The sequence below is a fragment of the Epinephelus moara genome, chromosome 8 (assembly GCF_006386435.1).
Source record: "Epinephelus moara isolate mb chromosome 8, YSFRI_EMoa_1.0, whole genome shotgun sequence".
Lineage (NCBI taxonomy): Eukaryota > Metazoa > Chordata > Actinopteri > Perciformes > Serranidae > Epinephelus > Epinephelus moara.
In genome coordinates this window covers 30,799,947-30,824,074 of record NC_065513.1, presented here as the reverse complement: position 1 = coordinate 30,824,074, position 24,128 = coordinate 30,799,947, and the positions used below count along the sequence as shown (strand labels likewise).

General features: G+C 41.4%; 1 protein-coding gene across 1 annotated transcript in view; it reads right to left on the bottom strand.

The window, feature by feature from the left end:
- Nucleotides 1-24,128, bottom strand: part of gpat2 (glycerol-3-phosphate acyltransferase 2, mitochondrial) — a 198,776-nt gene that overhangs the window by 40,997 nt on the left and 133,651 nt on the right. Inside the window, exons 4-10 of the mRNA XM_050050490.1 lie at nucleotides 16,924-17,027; nucleotides 12,313-12,423; nucleotides 11,928-11,998; nucleotides 11,708-11,818; nucleotides 11,147-11,269; nucleotides 5,645-5,744; nucleotides 1,126-1,259 (exon numbers count right to left, since the gene is read on the bottom strand). Of these exons, the coding sequence (XP_049906447.1) occupies nucleotides 1,126-1,259; nucleotides 5,645-5,744; nucleotides 11,147-11,269; nucleotides 11,708-11,818; nucleotides 11,928-11,998; nucleotides 12,313-12,423; nucleotides 16,924-16,995 (722 nt within the window). The 5' untranslated portion in view covers nucleotides 16,996-17,027. The remainder of the gene's footprint in view (nucleotides 1-1,125; nucleotides 1,260-5,644; nucleotides 5,745-11,146; nucleotides 11,270-11,707; nucleotides 11,819-11,927; nucleotides 11,999-12,312; nucleotides 12,424-16,923; nucleotides 17,028-24,128) is intronic.

Sequence of the window (24,128 nt, the reverse complement as noted above, 5' to 3'; positions counted from 1 at the left end):
TGCTCATTTTAGGTAGTTTGTTGCTTTGCTATCATTGTTGATAGACCAAAATCTCCAGCACAAACTAAGCAATGTGTTGCTGTGGAGGGGGCTGCAGCAAAACATATTTAGCCACCTAAAAAAAACTAATATCAGTTAAAGTGTACGCTATATTTGAATATTTGCTCCACTTTAACCTACACACTAACCTATCGAAGCCGCGGTAATTCAGCAACTCCTGCGTTCTGCAAAGCTAAATTACAGTTTTTGTCAGTAGAGCCTGGTGGCTTTGATATAGCGGCTTCATTTCCCCATCAGAAAAAGGCTGTGACGGCAAGGTAAAGTCATGAAAAGATTCTAAAAATAACGTACACTTAAACTCTCATAAATCTGACGGCCTGCATTATGATGTGTTTATGCTTCTGTAATTTTGTGTCAGTAATACTGATCGTGATTCTGTATATCTTTGAGGATACCTCTGAGTGTTGGCTTTCATTAGAGCCCAAAATCCAAGCTAACTGGCTAACTAGCGTCTTGAATCCGTCCTGTCAATCTTCCAGTTCCCTTTTTGAGTGACACATAAAGACTACTTCTGCCTGCTGATATGGAGACTTATTTCCTGTCATACAGGCACAGAACATACATGCTAGTTGGCCGTAGGCTACAGTCGTTCCCTTCTTTGATGTCGGTTTAGTGTGTCTGGACGTTAAGGTGCTAATACGTGCTTTTATCTCATCAAACGTAATGAGATGAAAGCATGTATTAGCATCCCCATTTAATTTCATTACACACCAGACCTAAGGTTGCCTATGTTCCTCGGGTAAAAGAAAAGTGAGCGTCAAAACTCATAGCTTGGTAAAAAAGATTAGGCAGACTGGTCCGAGAAGATGAGAACGAGGCATCAAGGTTCTGCCTGACTGCTGAGTGAAGGTTGTCAGGGGCAATAATAATTTAAGAAGCTTGCAGAGATGATGCATCTTCACACTGTGTTTAAAATTAAATTGACTGACCTGAATATGATGCTGTGAATAAAAGAGATGAATTCAGCATCTCATGTCTGGCACAAAGGGTGTCTGCATGCATTATTTGCGGGGGAAGGTACTGTATGTCTATTTCTATGCTTCTATGTGGGTTTGTGCGTGATACCTTATGATGGAGCTGTTAATGCGGAGGGGACAAAGAGCATATGGGACTCTCAGGTTGTGACAGAAGAGCATCAGGGAGATGAGAGCACAGTCCACGACGCTCTGACGCAGATGCACATAAACCAGCAGAGATCCCTGAATTACAGAACAAAAGCAGCTTTAGACAAACAAGATTCCTCACATTGTCATTCATTAAGGCAAACAATGGTGGGCTGTGCAGAGGTGGCGCACGGATTAGGAGAGTGTTTCTGTGGCCATATTCAATCAATATTATAATCAAGCCTCACAAGCTTTAGATAGCATCAGGAGAATGGAAAGTCAAGAAAATACGTCTATAATTTAAAACCAGAAGACGTAATGAAAATGCAGAAAAAGATGAAGGTTATACGTGGAGGGCATGTTTAAGTGACTGTATGTACTGTAGAGGGTGACAACATACTGTGAGTGCTTTTATTTCAAGGTCAACAACAGCTATTAGTCTGTATTATTTTGTGCCTTTTCTTTCCTTTTTAAGTAGCACTGGTTTGGTTGTTTTCATTACAGACGTGGAAATGAAGAGCTAATATCACAAACTCAATTATATATCGGGTTAAGTCAAAGCAAAGAGATAAAACGTGATTGTACTTTTGTGGATACGATCGTGCCGCTACAGTAAAATAAAATAAGGTAATAAGGTGTGACAATAAAAGTGCTGGAACATCAAAACATGTAAGCAGTCAGAGAAATGCTCACAATTAAAACATATTTGTTATTCTCTTTAAATTTTTGTTCATCGTCTTTTATTTATCTGGCAAACATGTCCCAGAAATCTCAAAAGACTCTCAGTTACTGGTTTATTAGTTGATAATGAATCAGTGCACAGTGAATAAAACAGTTAGATGAAGACATGTAAAGCCTGTTTGCATGGGACTAGTATTACCAGGGGACCTTGTGATTTAGAAATTACCTTCCCCACGTCTGTGTTGAGTGTGGCGTGTTCACATGGCAAAGTCTGTATTTTATTCAAATTTACTGACATTATCCCCCAGATATGATGCGCAGAGTTATTTGTAACTTCAATCTACACAGCACAGAAACACTACACAACACAACTAGCGGTGATTTACAGTGTTAACCTCTTTATGTTCTTTCTAATGTGGGTTAAACATACAGAACTGATTCTGCCACGCGCTGTCACATCATCCATCTCATCATGTTTCCAGATTTTGCTCTTGTAATAATAATGATAATAACATTAATACATTGTACTTATATAGCGCTTTTCAAGGCACTCAAAGACGCTTTACAAATTCAGGGATAAAACAAAAAAAAAAAAAAAAACACAAGTGAGAGAACAAACAAAGGATGAGGAGAAGAAACTGTGGGTGATTGAAAGCAGTGTTGAACAGGAGAGTCTTGAGTCTTGGGAGTGCGATGATGGAGGAGCTCAGACAGGTAGGGTGGGGCCTGGTTATTGAGGGCTTTGAGTTTATGGAGAACAGGGGTGATGTGGTCATGGGTACGAGAGTGGGTGAGTAGCTGAGCAGCAGAGTTCAGGATATACTGGAGCTTATTGGGAGTTTTTGAAGATGAGCCATAGAGTAGACTGTTGCAGCAGTCCAGACAGGAGGTGATGAAGGCGTGGGTGAGGGTTTCTGCAGCTGAGAAGGTGAGGGATGGACAGAGGCGGGCGATGTTCTTGAGGTGAAAGAAGGCTGTTTTGGTGATGTGTTTAATATGCTGGTCGAAGGAGAGGGATTGATAGAAAATGACGCCATTTTGACGTGATGGATTTGCTTTCTGCAAACGGGTCTCTATGTTGTGTAGCAAGATGAGCCTCCTGCACCCAAAATGCTGTCAAAACTTTCATTCATAATTGCCAAGGCAGTCTCTGTAACTCTCGATGAGGAAGGAGGCAGTTAAGAGGTGTGGAGAAAACAAAAAGCGTCAATACAATCCCAAATCCCAGAGATGCTGATTTGCACTGGACTACTATTATCACATGATCTCTGTGTTTTATGAAATTAAGTAGGTATTCTGTGCTCAAATCTTTAGGTGCATGCAGGTTAATTGGTGACTCTAAATTGCCCATAGGTGTGAATGTGAGTGTGAATGGTTGTCTGTCTCTGCGTGCCAGCTAGTCTGGCGACGTGTCCAGGGTGCACCCCACTGGGATTGGCTCCTGTGATAGGTTCCTGCCCCCCGCAACCCCTGACAGGATAAGAAGTTATGGAGAATGAATGAATCAAGACCTAAGCCCATTTTTTAGTCCCCCTATTTACAGGTTGAAAAGATTTGGACATTTGGACAAACCAAAAATATTCCAGAAGAGAGGACACTATTCACATGCAGGGTTTTCCCTGGGGTTTTAAAGGGTGTGGGTGCAAATGACACCATATGCTCATATCCCTCCTTCCTGGCAGACCTGTGTGTTTGTTTTTACTTTACTTTTTCATTATTTTAATGATGTTTTTGTTGTTTATTATTCTCGCCAGACACCGCTGCTAGTTATTTGTTTTTATAGACTTTTTCATCATTTTATTGTGATTGTTATCATATATTATATATCTCTCTAGTCTGTATGACTGTGAATTCAGGGCATTGTTTAAAAAACAGCTTTACGCTCAGTCAATTTGCACTGAATAAACACTGTTGATGATGATGATGACGATTTGCATATTGGTGAAGCCATCATGCATTCAAGCTGAGTGGTTGTGCTGGTTGCAGCGAGGGAGAGCTCAGCTAAAGCCATATAATAGATGTATAGTGGAATTTTAGCCAAATAATCACAAACTCACAACAGGAACATTGTATATTGGGAATAAAAAGGTAAAAAAAAAAATGAAATGAGCTACAACAGGAGGGATACAACGTATCAAAATTCTCAACAAAACATCTGAATGGCATGAGATCTATGGTGCTTATAGTGCACCACTTTCTCACGCTTTGAAAAGTTCTAATCCAGAGAAAGTTTTAAATAAGAGCTTCAACGTAACCTCAAAAACTCACTGGCATTGAGAGTAGTTTCACTGCTTCGCCTCAATGTCAGACAGTGAATTCCACAGGGGAAAAATAAGCCATAATATCAATCTCTTCAAAGCCAGACTGCATTGAGAAAAACAGTGATTTAACATTGCTTAACACAGCAGCTGCTGGTCTACCACTGCCTCAAAGAGTTATATTGTTTGCGTTATTGTGTGACTTTGGCCTTTAAAAGGGTCAGTTCGAATTTACCAAACTTGCACAAAAACACTAACTAACTAACTCATTGAGGCAGCAGTAGACCAGCAGCTCCTGTGTTCTGCGAGCTAAAATTGCTGTTTTCGTCAATGGAGTCTGGTGGCTTTAACTAAAGCATAGAGGAACTGAAGGCATTAATGGCTTTCCCATCAGGACGGGTCATCTGACGAAAAGATTAAGCAGTGAAAATACTCTCAGTATGACTATTGACTGTTTTAGTTTTTGTTTTAGGTGGCTAAAGTATGTTATGTCGCTTACTTCATATACAGCAGTACATTGTGTAGCTTCTGTGTCAGATTCCTGTCTGCGTCTCCAAACTTGATGGTGCGCAGACTGACATCTACTGTATGTGATACACTGACTGTGGATAAGGACCCAATACAGCCCCACTTCAAAAAATCCAAACTTTCCCTGTGAGTCCCACTCCTGCAGCCTCCTCCTGCCTGCCCCACACCTACTGACTGCCTGCACATGGCGCAAGAGGTGCAGTGAGACACTGCGCTGTTGGCAGAAATCAACAAGCCCACGCCTAGAGCTCTATAGATGTTCTCCAAGCTGTTTTTACGTTCATATGTCTCAGGGCACGACGCAAAAATGCTTAGGCTTTGCACCTAAGCCATATACTGCCACAGAAAACCCTGACATGATGTACAAAACCCTGAATATTCACTGACAACCAGCTGACAGCTACTGAAACCCACAAGCTCCACTCGAATAATTTGTTGGTGGTTTTGCCTTTATTTATGTAATTGACTGCATTTCAATGATACCTAAACTAAAGACAAATTTTACTGGATTCATTCATGCCCATCTTGACCCTCTGCAACAGCAGCCTGACTCAGACTTATTTACTTGTATTTATTTAGTCAACCATGTAATTCGAGTTATGTAGTCTTCAGTAAGAAACAGTCTATAATTAAGAATAGCAAGGCAAGGAAGAAAAATAAAAAGTTCTAGGTATTTGTTCACAGACTTTTAAAAGTAATCATACATTTACTTCACTGGAAATATTCATATATTCTACCTTCAAATGCAGAGAATAGAGGCTGTGTACACACAGGGTTGTAGCTGTTTACCATCTCATTAGATGGCTGAGCACATCCTGAGTGTGGATGTGTGTCGAGCCGCAACATCATAGTATCTGTGTTGTAAATACAAAGTGTACTTTCCATGTTTTTCAGGACGAGTTGACACCCTTCGGGGTAACAGTTTATGGTAGCACATTTAATCATCTGTGAATGAAAAAAAAGTTAAGATACTGCATTTGCATAATGTATGTGTGTGTTTACAGATACTTGTACCTCTTGTGAGGCTCTATGCAAAGCCGGCAGATGGCTGAGGTTAACTTGAATACTGCCAAACATGGAGGAAAACATCTTCAGCATCACCCAGCCCAGGAATCTAGCCAGGAGACGATAGTGGGTGGAGAGAGGTATAGAAAGAAGAGAGGAAAAAATTAATGACCAGAGATAAGGAGGAAGGGAGGACAATGTACACTGGGGAATAATGGACAGATAGAGATAGTGGTGAGGCTAAAAATGGCCACCGATATTGTGATGTTGAGCATAAGGGAGCTCTGGCAAAGATAGTGAGGATGGAGTAAAGTGTGACATCATGTAAATTAGATAGATGGGAGTGAGACAACGTGGGAAGAAGAGGGATAAGGACAAGAAAGAAACTGATGACATAGGGAAGAGGAAAAAACGGAGAGCGATAAAGAGGGGTGTGTGTGAGGGTGACAGCTGCAGATAGAGACGAAGGCTGAGGCTGTAAACGAGAAAGTGGGAGAGAGTAAGAGAGGAGAGGAAAGACAGTACAGGGCAGATTTTGAAGGGAGATTCCTATAACTAAAAGACAGCCTAAAAAAGTTTTAAAAAGAGCCACAAGTTTTCACACCATTCATGTAGAATCTAAGACTCTCTATGGCTACAAGAGCAGGCTCTTAGGACCTGACAGTCATAACACCAAATTTCAATTTAAAATACAACCCACACTTTTTTCGCCTGGACAGATCGAAGTGTGCTGCACGGAACAAGTTTCTGCCTCAACAACTGTCAGTCATCTTGAAGAGCGTGACTGACTGATGCACAGTCACACACCAGTAAACATATAAAACATGGGCAACCTGACAAACATCCTACACATCTATGCACAACTTCTGTGTTTGTCTCTTTCAGGTGGCACCAGGTTTGGAAAGAAGTGCCGAGTGGCTTTTCCTTTTATTGCTGTCAAGAGGGAAGCCAAAAGGAAGTTAGTTGATTTTGAGGCATCCAAGGTTTCAGATCTAAATGTCCTGCTCATTTTCTGCAGACCGTTATTATAGCTCTGTTTCCACTAAGCAGTTCAGTTCGCTTTATTTTTTCAGTTTCCACTGCGAAAAGTGGTGGATGGTACTAAGTGAACCATTCAGTACCGTCTCCATTTTTGGTCCCCCCTCTGTTGGGGTACCTAGCACACAGATCTGGTACTAAAAGGTGGAGCTGTGAACACTGCAGTCTGTTGATTGGTCAATAGAGGACAGTTTCTCTCTTGCTCAGGGCTGAGTTGTGGCTGGTTCTGAGGCTCATGTAACCACTGTTCATACCGTGGAGAGTTTTACACATTAGTGAACTGTAACTATAAAATGGAAGGATGTTTTGCTGCCTCTCACAGCAGCTGTAGTCGGAGAAAAAATAATTTCATTCACTGGGCCGACTATCAGCGACTTTGAAGCTGGAGCGTTAACTTTTAATGTTACTCAATGCATGAGTTGACGACATGAATCAATCAGCACACCTTAAATATTCTTAATAACTTCTTATACGACATACACTTTTAGTAATGAGTGGATCCTCAAACATTTATATGTATTCATTTCGACCTCGTTATGCAAACTGTATATATTCTAATCCTCACTCGGAGAAAAGAAAAGCGTCGTGGAGCGTCATTCCTGTGGGCTACAGCAACACTAAACCCCTGCGCTTGCGCTTGCCTCGAAGGACTAAATGCACAAACCCGCTATTTTTTTAAATATCCCATGGAGAGAGACTCTCCCTAAAGTCTGTTCTATTCTGTGGAGGATTAACGAGGCGCAGACTTCCCTCTGTGTCACCCCTAATGAGGAAATACAGTGAGTGCTGGATGGAGCAGTGAGTGACAACAACCCCACCCACATTTAAAGCTACTGTTTACAGTGGGTATCATGTCTGAAGGGTTACTTTTGGTTTCAAAATTACCATACTGAAAGTGTTTGGTGGAAACAGAGCTTTGGTTACATGAACACTAACATCCACTATCATTCCAAATATAACAATATTCTGAATTTGGTCATGTGCATGCATATTCGGTTTGGATATTCCCAATTAGGCCTTTTTCCAGATTAAAGATTTTACGATGAAGATGTGCCGGTATCATTCGAGTTTTAGGAGCAATGCTTGGACATGTACACAGTGCTTTCATAATATGTGTCTCAGTTGGGGTTTCTACTGCAGGTTGGGACCCAGCCTCTTGCCTGTTTACAGTTAGCTTTGCATTTTCATGGACACACTATACAGAAACCAGCTAGCTAACAGTTTGCAAGGCAGGGGTAGAGATGCATGTCCAAAAGAAAATCTCACATTTCAGGTCAGTCTACTTTTAAACATTATTAAAAACTTGGATATCAACAGGTTTTTGTATACGCGCAAATATCGCAACACCGGCCTTTTCAGGATGGTGGCTGAAAGAGGAAAGAGGGAGGTTGTGTTTGCACGGTGGAAAAAGTCTGCTACAGGCAGAAAACTTTTTAAAAAAATCCTATTTTGATGCATGCAAAGAAGCAGGACAGTACAAGCTGCTCCACCCATTCCACTTTTCTATATTTTGATAAAACACTAATCAGAGAATGCACTGCTGCATGTTAACAGGAATATGAGTGGAAAATTCATTTTCATTAACAATATAAACAGCTATTGTCTTTTTCAGAATCCGGGGGCAAAACCAAAATGTTTTGTGCAAGTAAAGGAAATCATTGTTGGGTGACTGCTAGTTGGAGCAACTTCAATCAGTTACATTGTCAGTAAAAAACAAACAAAAAAAACAAAACAGAAAATATCTTGTTCTTGGTTAAAAAAAGATGAAGAGACAAGGCTGTGAGCATAGAAACAGGAGCATTTCCATAAAATCTAATCACCGAGCCTCAAATTTGGTTGCAGGAAACAGAAAACTGATTACACAATCAAGATAAATCAGCTTAATTTCACATTCTGGGGCCATTTTGGATGAATTTGGTGATTTTGCTCTGCTGTCTAATTGCACTACAAATGTCTTCTGAATTGCTACAGCTCTCTCCTTTGATTTGCTTCTTTTCGAAAACATCAGCAGCTGATGCCCTTGGGTATAGTAGAACTTTAAGGATAAGGCTGGCAGCGTTGTGCCCTTTCGTTATTGTCGACATAAAAAAAGATCGAGGCCAAAAGTCTCAAAACATTCCAACCTCTCCAGCCTGTCTGTTGCTCTCAGCCCCGAGCCCATCTGTTCTTACTGAAAGAGTAAATCTTTAAAAACAACTCAAGAATCTGAACTTCACTCAAGCAGCTGGGCACTGTGGCTTTTAACACACATTACTCATACAGTGAGTATTAATGGAAGCAGGATGGTGTACACTGATCAGCCAAAAAATAAAACACTGACTGAATCTTGTTATACTGCCATGTTGTGCTGGGAAACCTTGGGTCCTGCTATTCATGAGGACGCCAACTGACACACAAGACCAGCAAACACATTTGCAGACTTATTACACCTCCTCATGGCAACGGCACTTCCTGATGGTGGTGGCCCCCCAGCCACAACACAAAAAACTGCCCCGGAATGGCCATGACACGACAAAAAGCACAAGGCATCGACCTAGCCTCCAAATTCCTCAAATCCCAATTTGATGACAATGGGAAATAGAATTAGGGCCTCGCCGTTGTGTGTCTCCATCAACCAGTCAAGTTGCAGTTTACATCCATGTCTGTCCAGAATAATTTTATATAAACAGCAAAGACTTTGATGGAATTTATATGTATAAGTGTATTTTTTGGCTAACTGGAAGTAATCACTACAGTGACATGTAAGATTCCAATGAATTACGTCCAGTGAGAAACATGCTGTCTTCACTTATAACACTTACTCACCAAAATTAGGGCAAATATATGGCTTTGTTTAACGTGGGAAAAAACTTTACAAATAGGTGACAGATTGCTTTCCAGTCACCAGTAGAGCTCTGCAGTAGATGCATATGCCTCCCCTAGTTTTTTATTTCTGTTCTGTCAGGAGACACAATTTTGTCATACTTAGCGTATTAATGAGTTATGGCCAAAAACACATTTTGTGATATCACAGTGATCTTTCACTACCAAAATCTAATCAGTTCATCCTTGAGACCATGTGGATGTTTGTGCCAAATTTGGAGTCATTTCCTCAGGGTGTTCCTGAGATATTGCCTTCACAATAATGAGTTGGACAGAAGGACGCCCCAACAACATATATATATATATTCACAATTACAAAACAAACGTGCAGCAGAAATTGGGCGTACAATCATTTCCACGCAAACCTTGGCATTGATAAATGTGGATGTTAGCAGAGGCTATGGTCAAATCTCACGTCAGGTCTTAACTCATGCACGCAAGTTTGAGTCAGCGTGGGCTTATGGTGCGGCATAATAAGTCTGGCTGAGTTGGAGATTGTTATTAGACCATATTCTGTCTGGCATCTATGTATTTGCAGCCATATATATATTTAAAATGTATAACCTATAAGAATAAATTATATTTTATAAAGGCCTACATCAACGCACTCTATCAGCTCCCAGCTGCCTGGCTCTGTGGGACTGGCTCCAGGCTGACTGGGTCAATTTTAAACTTTAGTATCAATATTATAAAATATATAGTTTCATATTATTAATATATGTAAGCTATAAGTTGGAACATATCATGGATTTATAAATTAAATATTCCAACCTCAGTTGGAGTTTAATTGTCCACTGCAAACACTGTTAACAGCAGCAGTAATTTCTTTTCAGAATGCATTTTTCCAAATTCCTTTGATGACACTTTTCAGGCTGTCAAATAGAACCAGTTTGTTAAATTGAACCTGGGACATCAGCGCTTAAATTTCTAGCTCAGAGAACTCTCTCCTCTTAGCCTTATTTCGCCTCTCCACGTTGTAAACTCTGGGGGCGTGACCTCTAAACCGAGAATATATTGGGGCAGGATTTTTAAATAATGATTGTTTTCAGCTGCCACATTTATTTACACCCAATCATTCCTACCCTGGTACTGGCGAGATAGTAGCATTTCATGAATCACATGCGAACCCTATCGTTGGATGATTTCTGTGCTCAGATCAGCACTGGATTGTATGTTAGATGAATAAATGAGAGCTCCTGCCACGGCTGTCGCCAGCGTAGAGGCATGAAAATACAGAATATCACCAGCCTTATCCTTTAAGTAATAAAACAGAATCTATGGAAAAACTTGATTTCTCATAAATGCAATTGCAATTCTAAGTGTTAGAGTGTTTTTTTTCTGTGTTTATGTTCCATGTTTGTGTTTTTTTGCTGCCCTGCTGCAAAAGGAATTTCTCTTTGGGGACAATAAAGAAACCAAACTGAACATCACAACTGTATCTCTGCTTCAATCACTCTTATTTCTTGTTACCTCTCAGTGAAAGGGTTACATGCAGCTTTAAATCAATACACAACGGTGTTTTATGAATAAATAAACAATAAACAACAATCTTTGAACCTTGCCCTTTGCCTATCAGTGCCCCCACACACACATAAACAAACACAGACGCACCGTATGAGGCCAGGGGAGATGCAGGTGTTAATGAGGGGGAGGAATGGCGAGAGGTGGCTTAGCTGCCCTCGGCTGTCTCCCTCCTCAGGTGCTTTATGCTCTGCTGTGAGCGCCTTCTTCACCCTTAAACACATGGTCACAGGACAGCAGGGTTAACACATCACAAAGCCTCTTTTGTGCTACATGCAGACAAACACCCGCCTTCCAGTAAAACAACAACAACATCCCTGAGTAAAGAGGTTACATAAAGGTTAAACTCAATTACACCGAAGGAGAGAAAACAACAGATACAAACTGGAGACTCAGTGACAGAGATAGGGAAAGTGTGAAGACAGTCCCAACTTATTCTATTTCTCTTCCTTCACTCAGCACAGACCCCATGATGGCCTTCATTTTCTATATCTTTGTTTGTGTCTCTTATCTTCTCTCCTCCTTTCTCTTTCCCTCTCTCCAGAACTGCAGGGTCTGCTTCATTTTCTGTATCTCTGCCTATCATTTATTTACTCTCCTCTGGCATTTTCCCTCCTCCTCCTCCTCCTCCTCCTCTCTTCCCTCAGGTACCTGTTGCTCTGACAGACTCTCTCCAGTCTGTTGCTAACAGGACTCGCGTAAACCTTGCGCCCACTCACAAACAGCACGCAGCACACCCTCCGCACCAGCCAGCCTCGATACCTACGATACGAAACACACAATGCAGAGGCAGAAAATGTGCATGGGTGAGTGCGTTGGGACTGGAACATTTTGTATGTACTTGCCAGAATACTGTAGGTATCATCAATACCTGGTGTGTGTCTCATTGACACTCAGCAGGTTGTGAAAGCCAAGGAAAGAGTTTTGTCCAGGTTTCTTACGCTACACCACAATAAAAAAACACACACAGACAAATGACCTGGGTGTCAACATCAGCACAGATTCAATTCACTGTATAAAAGACATGCGAAGCTGAAGGATGCCATTCGAATGTGGACACCTATAAAAGCCTCTTACAGTCACTGAAAAAGCTCAGTGTATCGTGTAATGTCAGAATACTTCAGTCAGTCAACTGAATTTGTTGGATGGTATCAACAGACAGCCAATCTCTCTCATTTCATCAGTCTAATTTTCAACCTTTCCTCCCCTCTTCTGTATCCCTCTGACTTTCTCCAGTATCTACCCTGCACACTCACCAGACTGTCGGGGGTGCACTGGTGGCAGCACTGGCCAACAGTCGGTCTGAACTTGCCCAGACACGGAGGCACCGTCTTCAGCTTTTTCTTGATCTTCAGTGCCCATGACAACTGAGAGGGAAAGAAACACAAACAAACAAATCATACAAACAAGGTGTCACATACACAGGGACCGCAATCACTGATGTTTCTCTTATTTTGTCCACCCCACTTACATCAGAGGGGCTAAACAACAGAAACATGTCTCCATAAACTACATCCTCAAACCAAAGAGTCCAATCAACCCTCTCTAAACACTTTCATCTGCACATTTTAACCTTCAAGAAGGTAAGATTTGATTCAAGACTGTTGTATTAGACTGCAGTAGTTTTAGTTGGATGTACCTAATAAACTGGCATCTGAGTGAATGTGGTAATTCATGGGGACTGGACTCATTCTCTGTAATTCTGTAAGTAAGTCAGAGATTCCTGATAGGTGACAAATCTGCTAATGACACAGCCTGTGTGTTCACATGCACTTAACCAATTTAAAGACTGTTCCTACAATAACATGATTTAAGTCAGGAACACCTTAGTCAGAGAAAACTTTATTTTCATTTGCAGTATTATGTTTGGCAGTATGGCTCTGTTCTGGGGCCTTTCTGCCTTTCCTCGGGCCTACACAGAAAGCCTCTTCCATGTGTCTACATGAAAAGCCTAAGGCGGAGAGAGCCCATCTCTCTGCCCTCCCACACGCCTGCATGGGAAGACTTAAGGCAGAGAGAGCAAACCTCTCTGTCCTTCCACGTGCAAACAAGGAAAGCCTGAGGCAGAGAATGCAAACCTCCCTGCCCTTCCATGCATCTACATGTAAAGCCTAAGGCAAGAGGAGCAGCAGCAAAGACCCCCGGGAACAGAACAGAGCAGCATCAATGACAAACAGAAATGACATTGATAAGTCAGACACAGCATGAAAAGGAGGAGCTGGGATGGAGGCGGGTTGCAAAGCAGCTTGTAGAGGAAGCAGCAACAGTAGGCAAGCCAGAACAGTTTAAAAAGGGACCCCGCATGAGATTTGCCAATTGGTTGCATAGAAAGGAATCATGTGATCTATCAGCTGACTCCCTTCCATCAATAGGCTCGTTCGAGATGAACTGCGCCTCGCCTTAAAAGTAGACGAGAGCAGGCGGCCGCAGCGGGGGGCAGTGACAAAAAGCTGCGGTGAAGTCGGACAGTTTCCCGACAGTTTCCAGCAGCCTTCAGTCCGTACAGGAAGTCACAGACACACTAACATCCTGTCTGGAATGATGTCAATTCATTAAAAAAGTGATCAGACCCATATATCAGCTTGTTTTCAGTCTCCAGTTGTTTTAATTATGATATATTAATTTATTAAAATGCTTTACAGGTGATCTGTAGTTCATGCTCATGGTTTATCCTCCATTTGATATGAATTCTCCTGTAAATCAGCATCATATCAGTTTGACCTGTCCCCTCAACTACACAGGCTGAATAAACTGTGTTTGACTATAAGGTTCATATTTTCAGAGGAAAAAAAAATATAAGACAAAAGCTTTCATTAAGGCTCAGTCAGATACAGTCAGGGCTTCACATCTGATGTTATTTTAAGAATCCTCACATCCCACTGACCACAGTCTCTGTGTTGCTAAATACTTCAACAATTAAACCGTCCAATATTAATATAGTACAGTAGACTCTGTATAGTTTATGATGAATGTATTCAGTCTCTGACAACTAAACTTCACCATCAGTCACACAACATGTTTTCTGTTCACAGAATAAACCTTCAGATCAGACAAATACAATCTTAATCTCTAAAATTCAACAAAAATGAGTAGTTTATCTAAAATGTCATATTGTTGAGTCAACATCTTGACCAATCAGCTGTTAGATCAGGTGAGAGCCAGGCGGTGCAGTCGGTGGACAGCAACTGCAGCGCCTGGCTCTAAAAACTGCGGCCGCCTCGCTCTCGTGGTTTTATTGCCGTCCACTTTTGTAATACGTCAGAGCAAGTTGGGATGAAGTCGGACACAAAACTAACCGGCATGCATTGTGTACCGATCGCCGGTGAGATCAGCTGATGCAGCTGGGAGTGGAGTTGAGCTTGACAACGTATCCTGCCTGAACTAACGCTATGATCAATTTCTTTATGTGCAAATTCACATCACTCCAGTAACCTCAGTCGGCCATGCCTCCAAACAGCCGACCACACCAAGGCAGGCGGCCATGTCGTTGGACAAGAACACATCTCAGTGCTTGAAACTCAACAATATTTTTCTTCTGAAGGCTTTAACATTACTGTTTTGTGTGAAGCTTCTTTATTAGCAATAAAAATGCTGTCAACATCAAACCACTATGTCAAATTTCAGCATTATGTTATGTTAAAAACATTTGTTAAAAAGTAATCATTAACCATCATTAATCACATCAATTAATCACATTACAATTTTAACAGCGTAAATAGTAATCTGTAACCTATTACATTTTAAAAGTAACCTCTGCAACACTCTGCAAGCTACATTTGACTTCACCACCTCTTCAGAAAAATAACAGCACTGTTAAATTGAAAAGAGAGAGTGAAAAAATAGTGCTTTTAAACGCTTCAGTTCTTCACTCTTGGTTTTATTTTGAGTTTGTTATGATTTCTGTGCTGCTGTGATTGGGTTAACTCTGAATCCATGGGAGCATACAACTTGCACTGTTGTAAATATTAATAGAGGGCCCATATGAGACCTGCTATCAGGCAATCAGTGCACATCAGGAATAAACAGCTCATGCACTGAAGCACAGTCCAGACTGTGTACTGTATACTAATCAGACTTAAGGTCTCCTGAAGCACATCGACTGCTGGTCAGTTGTACAAATATTTGTGTTATGCAACAATACCCATTAATTATCATGCAGTCTATGTGTGTGCATGTATATGTGTGTGCGTGGGGGCAGATACTGTGCCTCAAATTAAGTGTTTGTTAGGATTCAGCCTGATTACTCCATTTAAACGATGTGAGCTAATGAATCTTCTAGAATCAATGACACATTCTCCAGGTTGAATGATGATGAGTGATTCCAGAAAACAGAGCAGCTGACTGAAGCACCTTGCCAAGAAAAGGTCGATTTAAAGACCAAACATTACTGTAACGAAAAGGCTTGGATTGAACTATCAGTAATGACTATACTGGATCAGGAGACAGGTAAAAAGAAAAAAAGCTGCCTCGAGGGCTCATTTACGCTCAATATTTGATACGTACTCCTTCGCTCCTCCGCTTGGAAAAGGCGTGAGGCGAAGGAGTTAAAGTATCTTGGGGTCTTGTTCACGAGTGAGGGTAGGATGGAGTGTGAGATGAATTGGCGGTTTGGCACAACATCTGCACTGATGCGGTGGTGCTGTGGTGAAGAGGGAGCTGAACCAGAAGGCAAAGCTTTTGATTTTCTGGTCTATCTACGTCCCAACCCTCACCTATGGTCATGAGCTCTGGATACTGACCGAAAGAATGAGATCATGGATACAAGCTGCTGAGTGTACTCCGAAGAGTGGCTGGGCTCAGCCTTAGAGATAGGGTGAGGAGTTTGGACATCTGGAAGGAGCTCGGAGTAGAGCCACTGTTCCTTCGCGTCGAAAGGGGTCAGTTGAGGTGGTTTGGCATCGTTGGAGGTGTTCCGGTGCACGTCCCACTGGTGGGTTCAGTGACTTGACCAGAGTTAGATGATGAAGACTGATACCACTCTCATGTCTGTGCGTTAAAGGACAGGATCACAATTCTCTGTCATAAAGGACCATGCCAGTAAATCCTTTGTGCTGGCCTGACCACCCAACCAATAATCTCAGACATGAATGTCTCAGAGACTTTTTTTTTTAAAATTTGACAGCTGTACTGAGTAATCTATTAAAGTTATGTTGCTGACCTCAGAGTGGACAGGTTTAGCTCTGCAAAGTGATGCTTTCATAACAAAATGTTGAAAGAATGGATCTTGAATGTCCAGTATGAACAGGGAGAACAATTACAGCAAGCAAACTCTATTTTTATGTTTGTTTAAACCTCACACACACAATAGTCATAAAATCTCAATTTATGGTCTTAGGAGGAGTAAAGTACTGTTAATAATTCTAGAACAAACAACAGTTTGTTATCCATCTGCCTGGTATTGATGATGATAACACGTCTCCAGGAAGTCATCATGTCAAGAAAAAGTTAAGCACCCAGCTCTCAGTAAAAGCAGAGAATGATGTTTTTACGCTTCTATTTTTATTTTTGTACGAGTTAAACAAAGAAGAAATAACATGTTAATGAGTTTGAGAAGCTGGCAGCCTTTTAACTCTGGACACAGCCAGGTTAGCCTTCAGTTTTCAATCTTTATGCCAAGGTTTAAAAGCAAAGGGCATGTTTCCCAAAATTCTGCAGTACTCCTTTAAAAATTCTCCTCATTCTCTGCTGGATCAGTATGACTCACTGGCGCATCACATCCTGTGATTTGGTAAACATCAAACAGAGTTAAGTACATGTGGTTGTGCATGTTTCCTCATGATTGTGAAGAACAAAGAGTTTGAGACTGGTGCACAGGGAGTTAAGTGGGAGATGACAGTGGGAGAGAGTCATGCAGGCGGTGTTCTTACAGCAGGTCTATTTTGTTGGACTGGTGGAAGGACCATGTCTTTGTTTATCCCGTCATTCTTCTCCTGCACCATGGTGAGCCCCCTGCAGACTCTCACTCAGAGACCTACCACAGAAAAAGATTTTGGGGGGAAATTTTATGTTATACTGTGTCCTGTTAAAACAGTGCATTCTCTGTGCTGAGTAATAAGTATTGTTTGTGAGCACATGTGAATGTGGGTGGACAGACATTTTAGGAGTTTTACAATACAAGACCAATTTTCAGACGGCAGAGCTTTCAGAAGAGGGTTCATCTCTTCAATTTAAGAAAATAAATACACATCAACTTGTGCACACACAATCCCAGTGTGACATAAAATTTATTTTGTCCTCTGGTACTCGGCAGGGGACAGTTGGCCGCACTCACAGATCTATCACCCTGTGCCCACAGCTACAATTTCACCCATCTAACCAGCACTTCTTCCCCTCCACCATCACAAATTCTCTCAAATTCTTAACCTTCCCTTCATTCTTTTCAGTTAAGGAGAAACAGCTTCTTGCTGCTGGGTTTCCTTGTGTTGGTTTGGCCCATTGTTTCCCTCTTATTGGACTTGTGGAAAACTTTACTTTAAAAGTTTTGTGCTCACTTCTGTATGCAGGGAGGAAGAATAAAGCAAGGACAGAACTGCCATTAAGAGATTAGAGATTGAGAGGAACTGGAGGCTGTCTTTGCTCAGCACCACACAGGTGCAGCAGGGCAAACACTCACTAGTGGATTATAAATCATTAAAAGCAAGGTACATAGCCGTCAGCTGAAAAACAGCTCTTATGTAACTGATGCTGGTCCCTTGCCAACACGGAAACGCTGTAATGAGAGTTGGCAACATAGGTCACAACGTAATGCAATCTAGCTTAAATAGGTTACCTAATTGATAGCACTGGCTGTGTCTGAGCTCAAATGAGTAATCATCTGAGATTAAGGTGGATTTAATACAGATCAAGAGGCAGTGCGTACTCTCCAAAGAGAGAGCCGCAGCAGTATAAAAGCCACCCTCCCGAGAGAGCCTCCCTTCAGTTTTACGTAAGGCTTTATTTCTACTACAAAAGAATAAAGACGTGGTCTGCTGTCATCCTGTGGACAGACTCTTTTAATAAATCTTTCTGTGGTTACACCCATCAGATTCAGGAGCCTCATTAGGTTCAATGGGAGACTTTTCCTTTGGATCTCTGTTTCCCTCTCTGTTCATCCGACTCTGCCCCATTAACTTTGCTAATTAAAACTTAAGCCTTCCTCCTTTGGGAGATGCTCCATTTCAACTGGCTCAAGTTCCCACATTTATTATCAACTCCAGAGGGAACGAGGCCATTGATAAGAGGGTCTTAGGGCTAGGTGCAGAAGGTGACAGAAGAGACGAGGCAGCAAAACAGGTAATAAAGGGTGTAAAAGTGTAAATTAAATAGACAGAGAACCAGCAAAGGCTCTAACAGGGTTACATAATCCCTCACTCCAGAGGGAATACAAGACCACATGGAAACAGCTAGAGACAGCAGCATGCCAGGGTCAAACCTGTGTAACACTACGTTTAAAGAATTTCATTTTCCTCATTTTCACATCTTACCTGTCAACACACAACATATGAATTCCCACACTGGTGCGTAGAAACCTGACAGGTATTCAAATTTGAAGCACACGTTCCTCCTCACATTCATGCTTGCTTAGTTCATCCTCCCTCCTCAGAAGTTAATTGATCAATTATAGTCTTTAATTAATATGCTGTAGTTTGCTAATGTGATAGCCCAGGACCTAAGTGGGCCCAAGATGAGAAAGGATTAAAAATCAGAAGCCATTACGAGCTGCCAGGTCAGATTAGATTGGAATTAATTTTAGAGCAGCAGTCGAAGTGATGGTGGTTGGCGCCTTCAAGTCTATTCCCAAAACTGCTCAGTGATTAGAGGGGCTTTAAATACACGTAGGGTCTATTTGAAATTAGAGAGACATGGAGAGTTAAGAATCTCAATTAGATCAGGGGTGTCGTTTATAAAACACTACATAGGATCAATACTAAAAGTGTACGTGCAGACAAAAGCTGAAAATGGCACGCACCAAAAAAATATCTAAAAACTAAAGTGGCACTTGGGGACATAAATTCACAGTATTATAAGATATCATTGAAAGCTATTGACGCCCTGTTCTGCAAATCTTTATGCTATTTGATGCATGCACATCTACAGCTTAAGTGCACTGTACAGCTGACCACAAGTGTTAGCAGCAAACAGTCGAGCCCTCTCCTCTGCACTCTATGGAGGGGAATGTGATGGGGAAAACAGCACTGATAAAATATTGAGCAGAATTTGTGGTTTGAGCTGGCGCTTATATTTTTTTTTAAAATTGAGAGATGCTTATGGAAAAGTTATAACTCAGGAGCACAAGCACAAACTAGAGCTACCACCTTGTGGTTGTATGCCTCAGTGAACCCGTCAAGTTGCAGTTACAGTTTACATCCATGTCTGTGAAAACATGGATGCTTCACACACATATTCCCTCCCGTAGCACAGAAGATCTATCAGCACAGTTTCAATGTGGGCACCAAAGATTAGTGTCACCAGTTCATTATCTAACCAAATGTCTCCCATTATGTTCTTGAGATATGACATTAAGTAATGGCCAGAAAAGTGTTTTTGCAGACTACTATGAAGTCACAGTGAAGTTGACCTTTGACCTTTGGCACATAAAATGTCATCACTTCAACATTTTATCCTAACACACATTTGTCAAGGTGTTTACAGTCATCAGACAGTTAAATTCAATGCTTTTTAAGACCTGTTTAAGACACATTTTAACCAAATTTAGGACAGATTTTTTGACAAATCGTGTTTTACTTAAGCATCACAGATAAGCAAGTAGTATGTGGTCTTGTGCAAAGTTAGGTGTTATGTAGGAATTTGGTTATTAGAGTGAGTTAAGTCAATCTACACTTAAGTGCAAGTATGAAGTAAAATTTAAATATTTGGGGCGTCGGTAGCGTAGTGGACAGTGCCGGCGCCCAATGTACAGAGGCATCGCTTTGCTGTAGCAGGTTCGAATCGCAGCCCTTTGCTGCATGTCAGTCCCCACTCTCTCTCTCTGTCTTACTGTCCTGTCACTAAAGGCAAAAAGCCCACACAAATGATCTTTAAAAAATAGCTGTTAAATTTAAATATTTGAAATGTGGACTTTACACATAGAAAGGCTTCACTCATTTTCACAAAAAGAAATAAAACAATGGATACATGAAATTAAATAAAAATGTCTGCAGTAGTTAAGACCACACAAATTCAAATTTAAGACTATTTTAATGACTTTTAAGGCCTTATTGTTGTAACATTGAGTTTAAGACATTTTAAGACTTTTTAAGGACCTGTAGACCCCCTGTTTGTGTGAAATTTTGTCATAATTACCAATTGAATTCCTGAGTTAGAGCCAAAAACATTATTTGTGAGGTCACAGTGACCTTGACCTTTGACTTTGGAGCATCAAATTCTAATTAGTTCATTTTTGAGTCCAAGTGGACATTTGTACCAAATTTGAGGAAACTCCCTGAAGGCCTTCTTGAGATATTGCCTTCACGAAATGATATGGATGCAAGATCACAGGAATTTTGACCTTTGACCACCAAATTCTTATCAGTTCATTCTTGAGTCCAAGCGGACATTTGCACATAATTTGAGAAAATTGTCTGAGGGTTGTCTTGAGATCACCTTCACAAAATGCTAGGGACGCAAGGTCAGAGTGACCTTGACCTTTGACCACCAAATTCTAATCAGTTAATTCTTAAATACAAGTGGACATTTGCACCAAATTTGAGGAAATCCCATTAAGGCCTTCCAAGATATCGCCTTCAAGAAATGATATGAACGCAAGGTCACAGTGTTCTTAACCTCTGATCATCACAATCAAATCAGTTTATCCTTGATTCCAACTGGACGTTTGTGCCAAATTTTAAGAAATTACTTAAGAAGTTCTTGAGATATTACTTCCATGACAATGGGACAAACAGACGGCAAACACCCTGAAAACATATTGCCTCCATGTCTTTGTTATTATTTTAGTATCTCAGTGTATCTACACACACTTAGCAGTTCGGAGCACAGGAACCAGAATCTCTATATCGATATAGATGTGTTGTACTGCTACAAAACAGCAGCTAACTGACTTTATTCAGGTGAGTCTAAAGGACAGGATCGTGGGTGAGTTTCTATTAGGTACAAAGAACACGAAGACCATTGAGACATCTCAAGGTCTCAACGACTGCAAAGGCCACATGGATAAAGTCACTGTGGCGATGAGTAAACATGACACACGACATAAAGTCAATAGAAGAATCCCACAGCTACTGTATATACAGTGTGTGTGAGCCAGGTGGCCTCCAAACAACCTGGACTGAAAACACTGTGGAACAGCAGCACTGCCATTGTTAACCTGACAAGAAACCAGATAGAAAGTTGATTGCTGACATGTAGTGAGTATAATGTCGGCTTATACATCATATAAAGCAAATTCGATTGAAAACAGCTACATGAATTACAAACCAAGGTCTGCATTTCATTCTATGTGAATCTTCATTTAATAGTCAACAAGGACGTCAGCTACATGTGACCCAGCTACAGCTTCAGAGTTAAATATGTTAAAGACATACAGAGAACGGCTGCCAGTCCACAATTAATTTGGAAAAACCCACCTGCTGGGCTCCTCCAAATTCACAATGGAGCCACTGCAACATTTCCTGCAGTAATACCTTGTTTACAGATCCAGTTTGTTTTGTATGCAATCTTGGCAGAAATTCATGCTGCATACAAATCAACCTTTTCTCTCCCTGCTTGGAAAAACTTCCTTGGAATGTTTATGGAGATGAATCAGCCTAGTCTACAAGACTCTCTCTTTTAATAGTCCTTGCAATGTTGAACACTCCAGAATAGGGGTGGGGGAAATTTCCAATTCTTAGATGCATCGCGATTCGGACGTGGACGAATCTGAATCGATTCACAAACGTCCAAATTTTGATTATTTAAATCTGTTAATTAGAGTAATACAGAAGGTTCTAAATAATGCGGAACTAAGAAGCGCGGTACGTGTCATCTCTGGGACACTTTGGGATGCGCACCTGGAGCAGACACGCCGACACGCGCACAGAGGAAAACAAACATGGCTGACCGCCACCCACCTCGCCGTGAGATCCGAACAGCTCCTTCTAATTTAACAGCTCCTTCTACAACGTTGACGGCGGAAGCGAACTGGACAAGAGCCACGTTATATGCAAGCTGTGTCGTGCTAAAATAAAATACTTTGGCAACACAACAAACATGAGAAGCCATGTAACTCAATTCCACCTGACGGAGGAGTCAGAGAGACGGCAGGCTGTTGTTGCTGCGGCAACTAGTGGCGCTACCGACCAGAAAACAATCAAGGAAGCAATTAGAAAGCTGCCACTCTCATCGGAAAAGGCGAAGCGAATTACGAAGGCCATCGCTGCATTTATTGCCAAAGATTTGCGTCCTTATTCTGTCGTGGAAAATCAGGGATTTCGAGCACTGCTGCATACACTGGAGCCCAGATACACCATCCCATCCCGACGCTATTTCACCGACACTCTACCATCAAACCAAAACAGAAGTCATGGCCTCACTGTTGAAGGCAGGTAGGAACACAGTTACATGTGATGCGTGGACGTGTGTCGCCACCAAATCATTTGTTACTCTAACTGCGCATTTTATCTTGTGATTTAAGATACCTGTTGTTACCTTTGGTTCCGTACAACGAAGTTGTAACTTTCCAGTTTGCAAGCATTTCCATTTATATGTTTAATAAAATATAATGGAAATGAATTCAACTCTTTCTTATTACAAATGCACTGTTTTTAAAAATTGCAAGTGTTGAATGCTTATTCAGTGAGACAAAAAGAAATGTGTGTTGTAAAAAAGTGCATCAATATACATAAATTAAAGATGCAACAATAATCGTTTTATAATCGAATCGTAGCTCCTGAATCGTAATCGTAATCTAATCATGAGGTGCCCAAAGATTCCCACCCCTACTCCAGAAACATCAGCAAGTTGCTGTTCCTCAGCTGCAAGTAGCTAATTAGCTTAATGAGCTGTCAATCAAACACTCTAAGCAACACCAAGGAAAGAGAAGCAATCCATTATTGGACATTTTGGAAAACTCAGCATCTCCATCCAGAGGCAAAGATAACATTTTTTACACACACCTCCCACCCACACCTCTACAGCTCTTTCAATTTTATTAAGATACACTCACCAGCCACTTTATTAGGTACACCTGTGTAAATGCTTGTTACCGCAAATAGCTAATCAGCCAACCATGTGGCAGCAGCTCAATGCATTTAGGCATGTAGGCATGGTCAAGACGACCTGCTGAAATTCAAACCCAGCATCAGAATGGGGAAGAAAGGTGATATAAGTGACTTTGAATCAATCAATCAATCAATCAATCAATCAATGTTGCATTGCTGTTGGTGCCAGAGAGGCTGGTCTGAGTATTTCAGAAACTGCTGATCACTTACAACCATCTCTAGGGTTTACCGAGGATGGTCTGAAAAAGACAAAATATCCAGTGAGCGTCAGTTCTCTGGGTGAAAATGCCTTGTTGGTGCCAGAGGTCAGAGGAGAATGGCCAGACTGGTTCAAGATGATAGAAAGGCAACAGTAACTCAAATAGCCGTTAACTTGTTACAGCCAAGGTCTGTAGAAGACCATCTCTGAATGAACAACACGTCCAACCTTGAAGCAGATGGGCTACAGCAGCAGAAGACCACACCAGGTGCCACTCCTGTCAGCTAACAACAGGAAACTGAGGCTACAGTTCACACAGGCTCACCAAAACTGGACAATAGAAGATTGGGAAAACGTTGCCTGGTCTGATGTGTCTAGATTTCTGCTGCGACATTCAGATGGCAGGGTCAGAATTTGGCGTAAACAACATGAAAGCATGGATCCATCCTGCCTTGTATCGACGGTTCAGGCTGCTGGTGGTGGTGTAATGGTGTGGGGGATATTTTCTTGGCACACTTTGGGCCCCTTAGTACCTTCTGAGCATGGTTTAAACACCACAGCCTACCTGAGTATTGTTGCTGACCGTGTCCATCCCTTTATGACCACAGTGTACCCATCTTCTGATGGCTAATTCCAGCAGGATAACGCACCACGTCACAAAGCTCGGATCGTCTCAAAC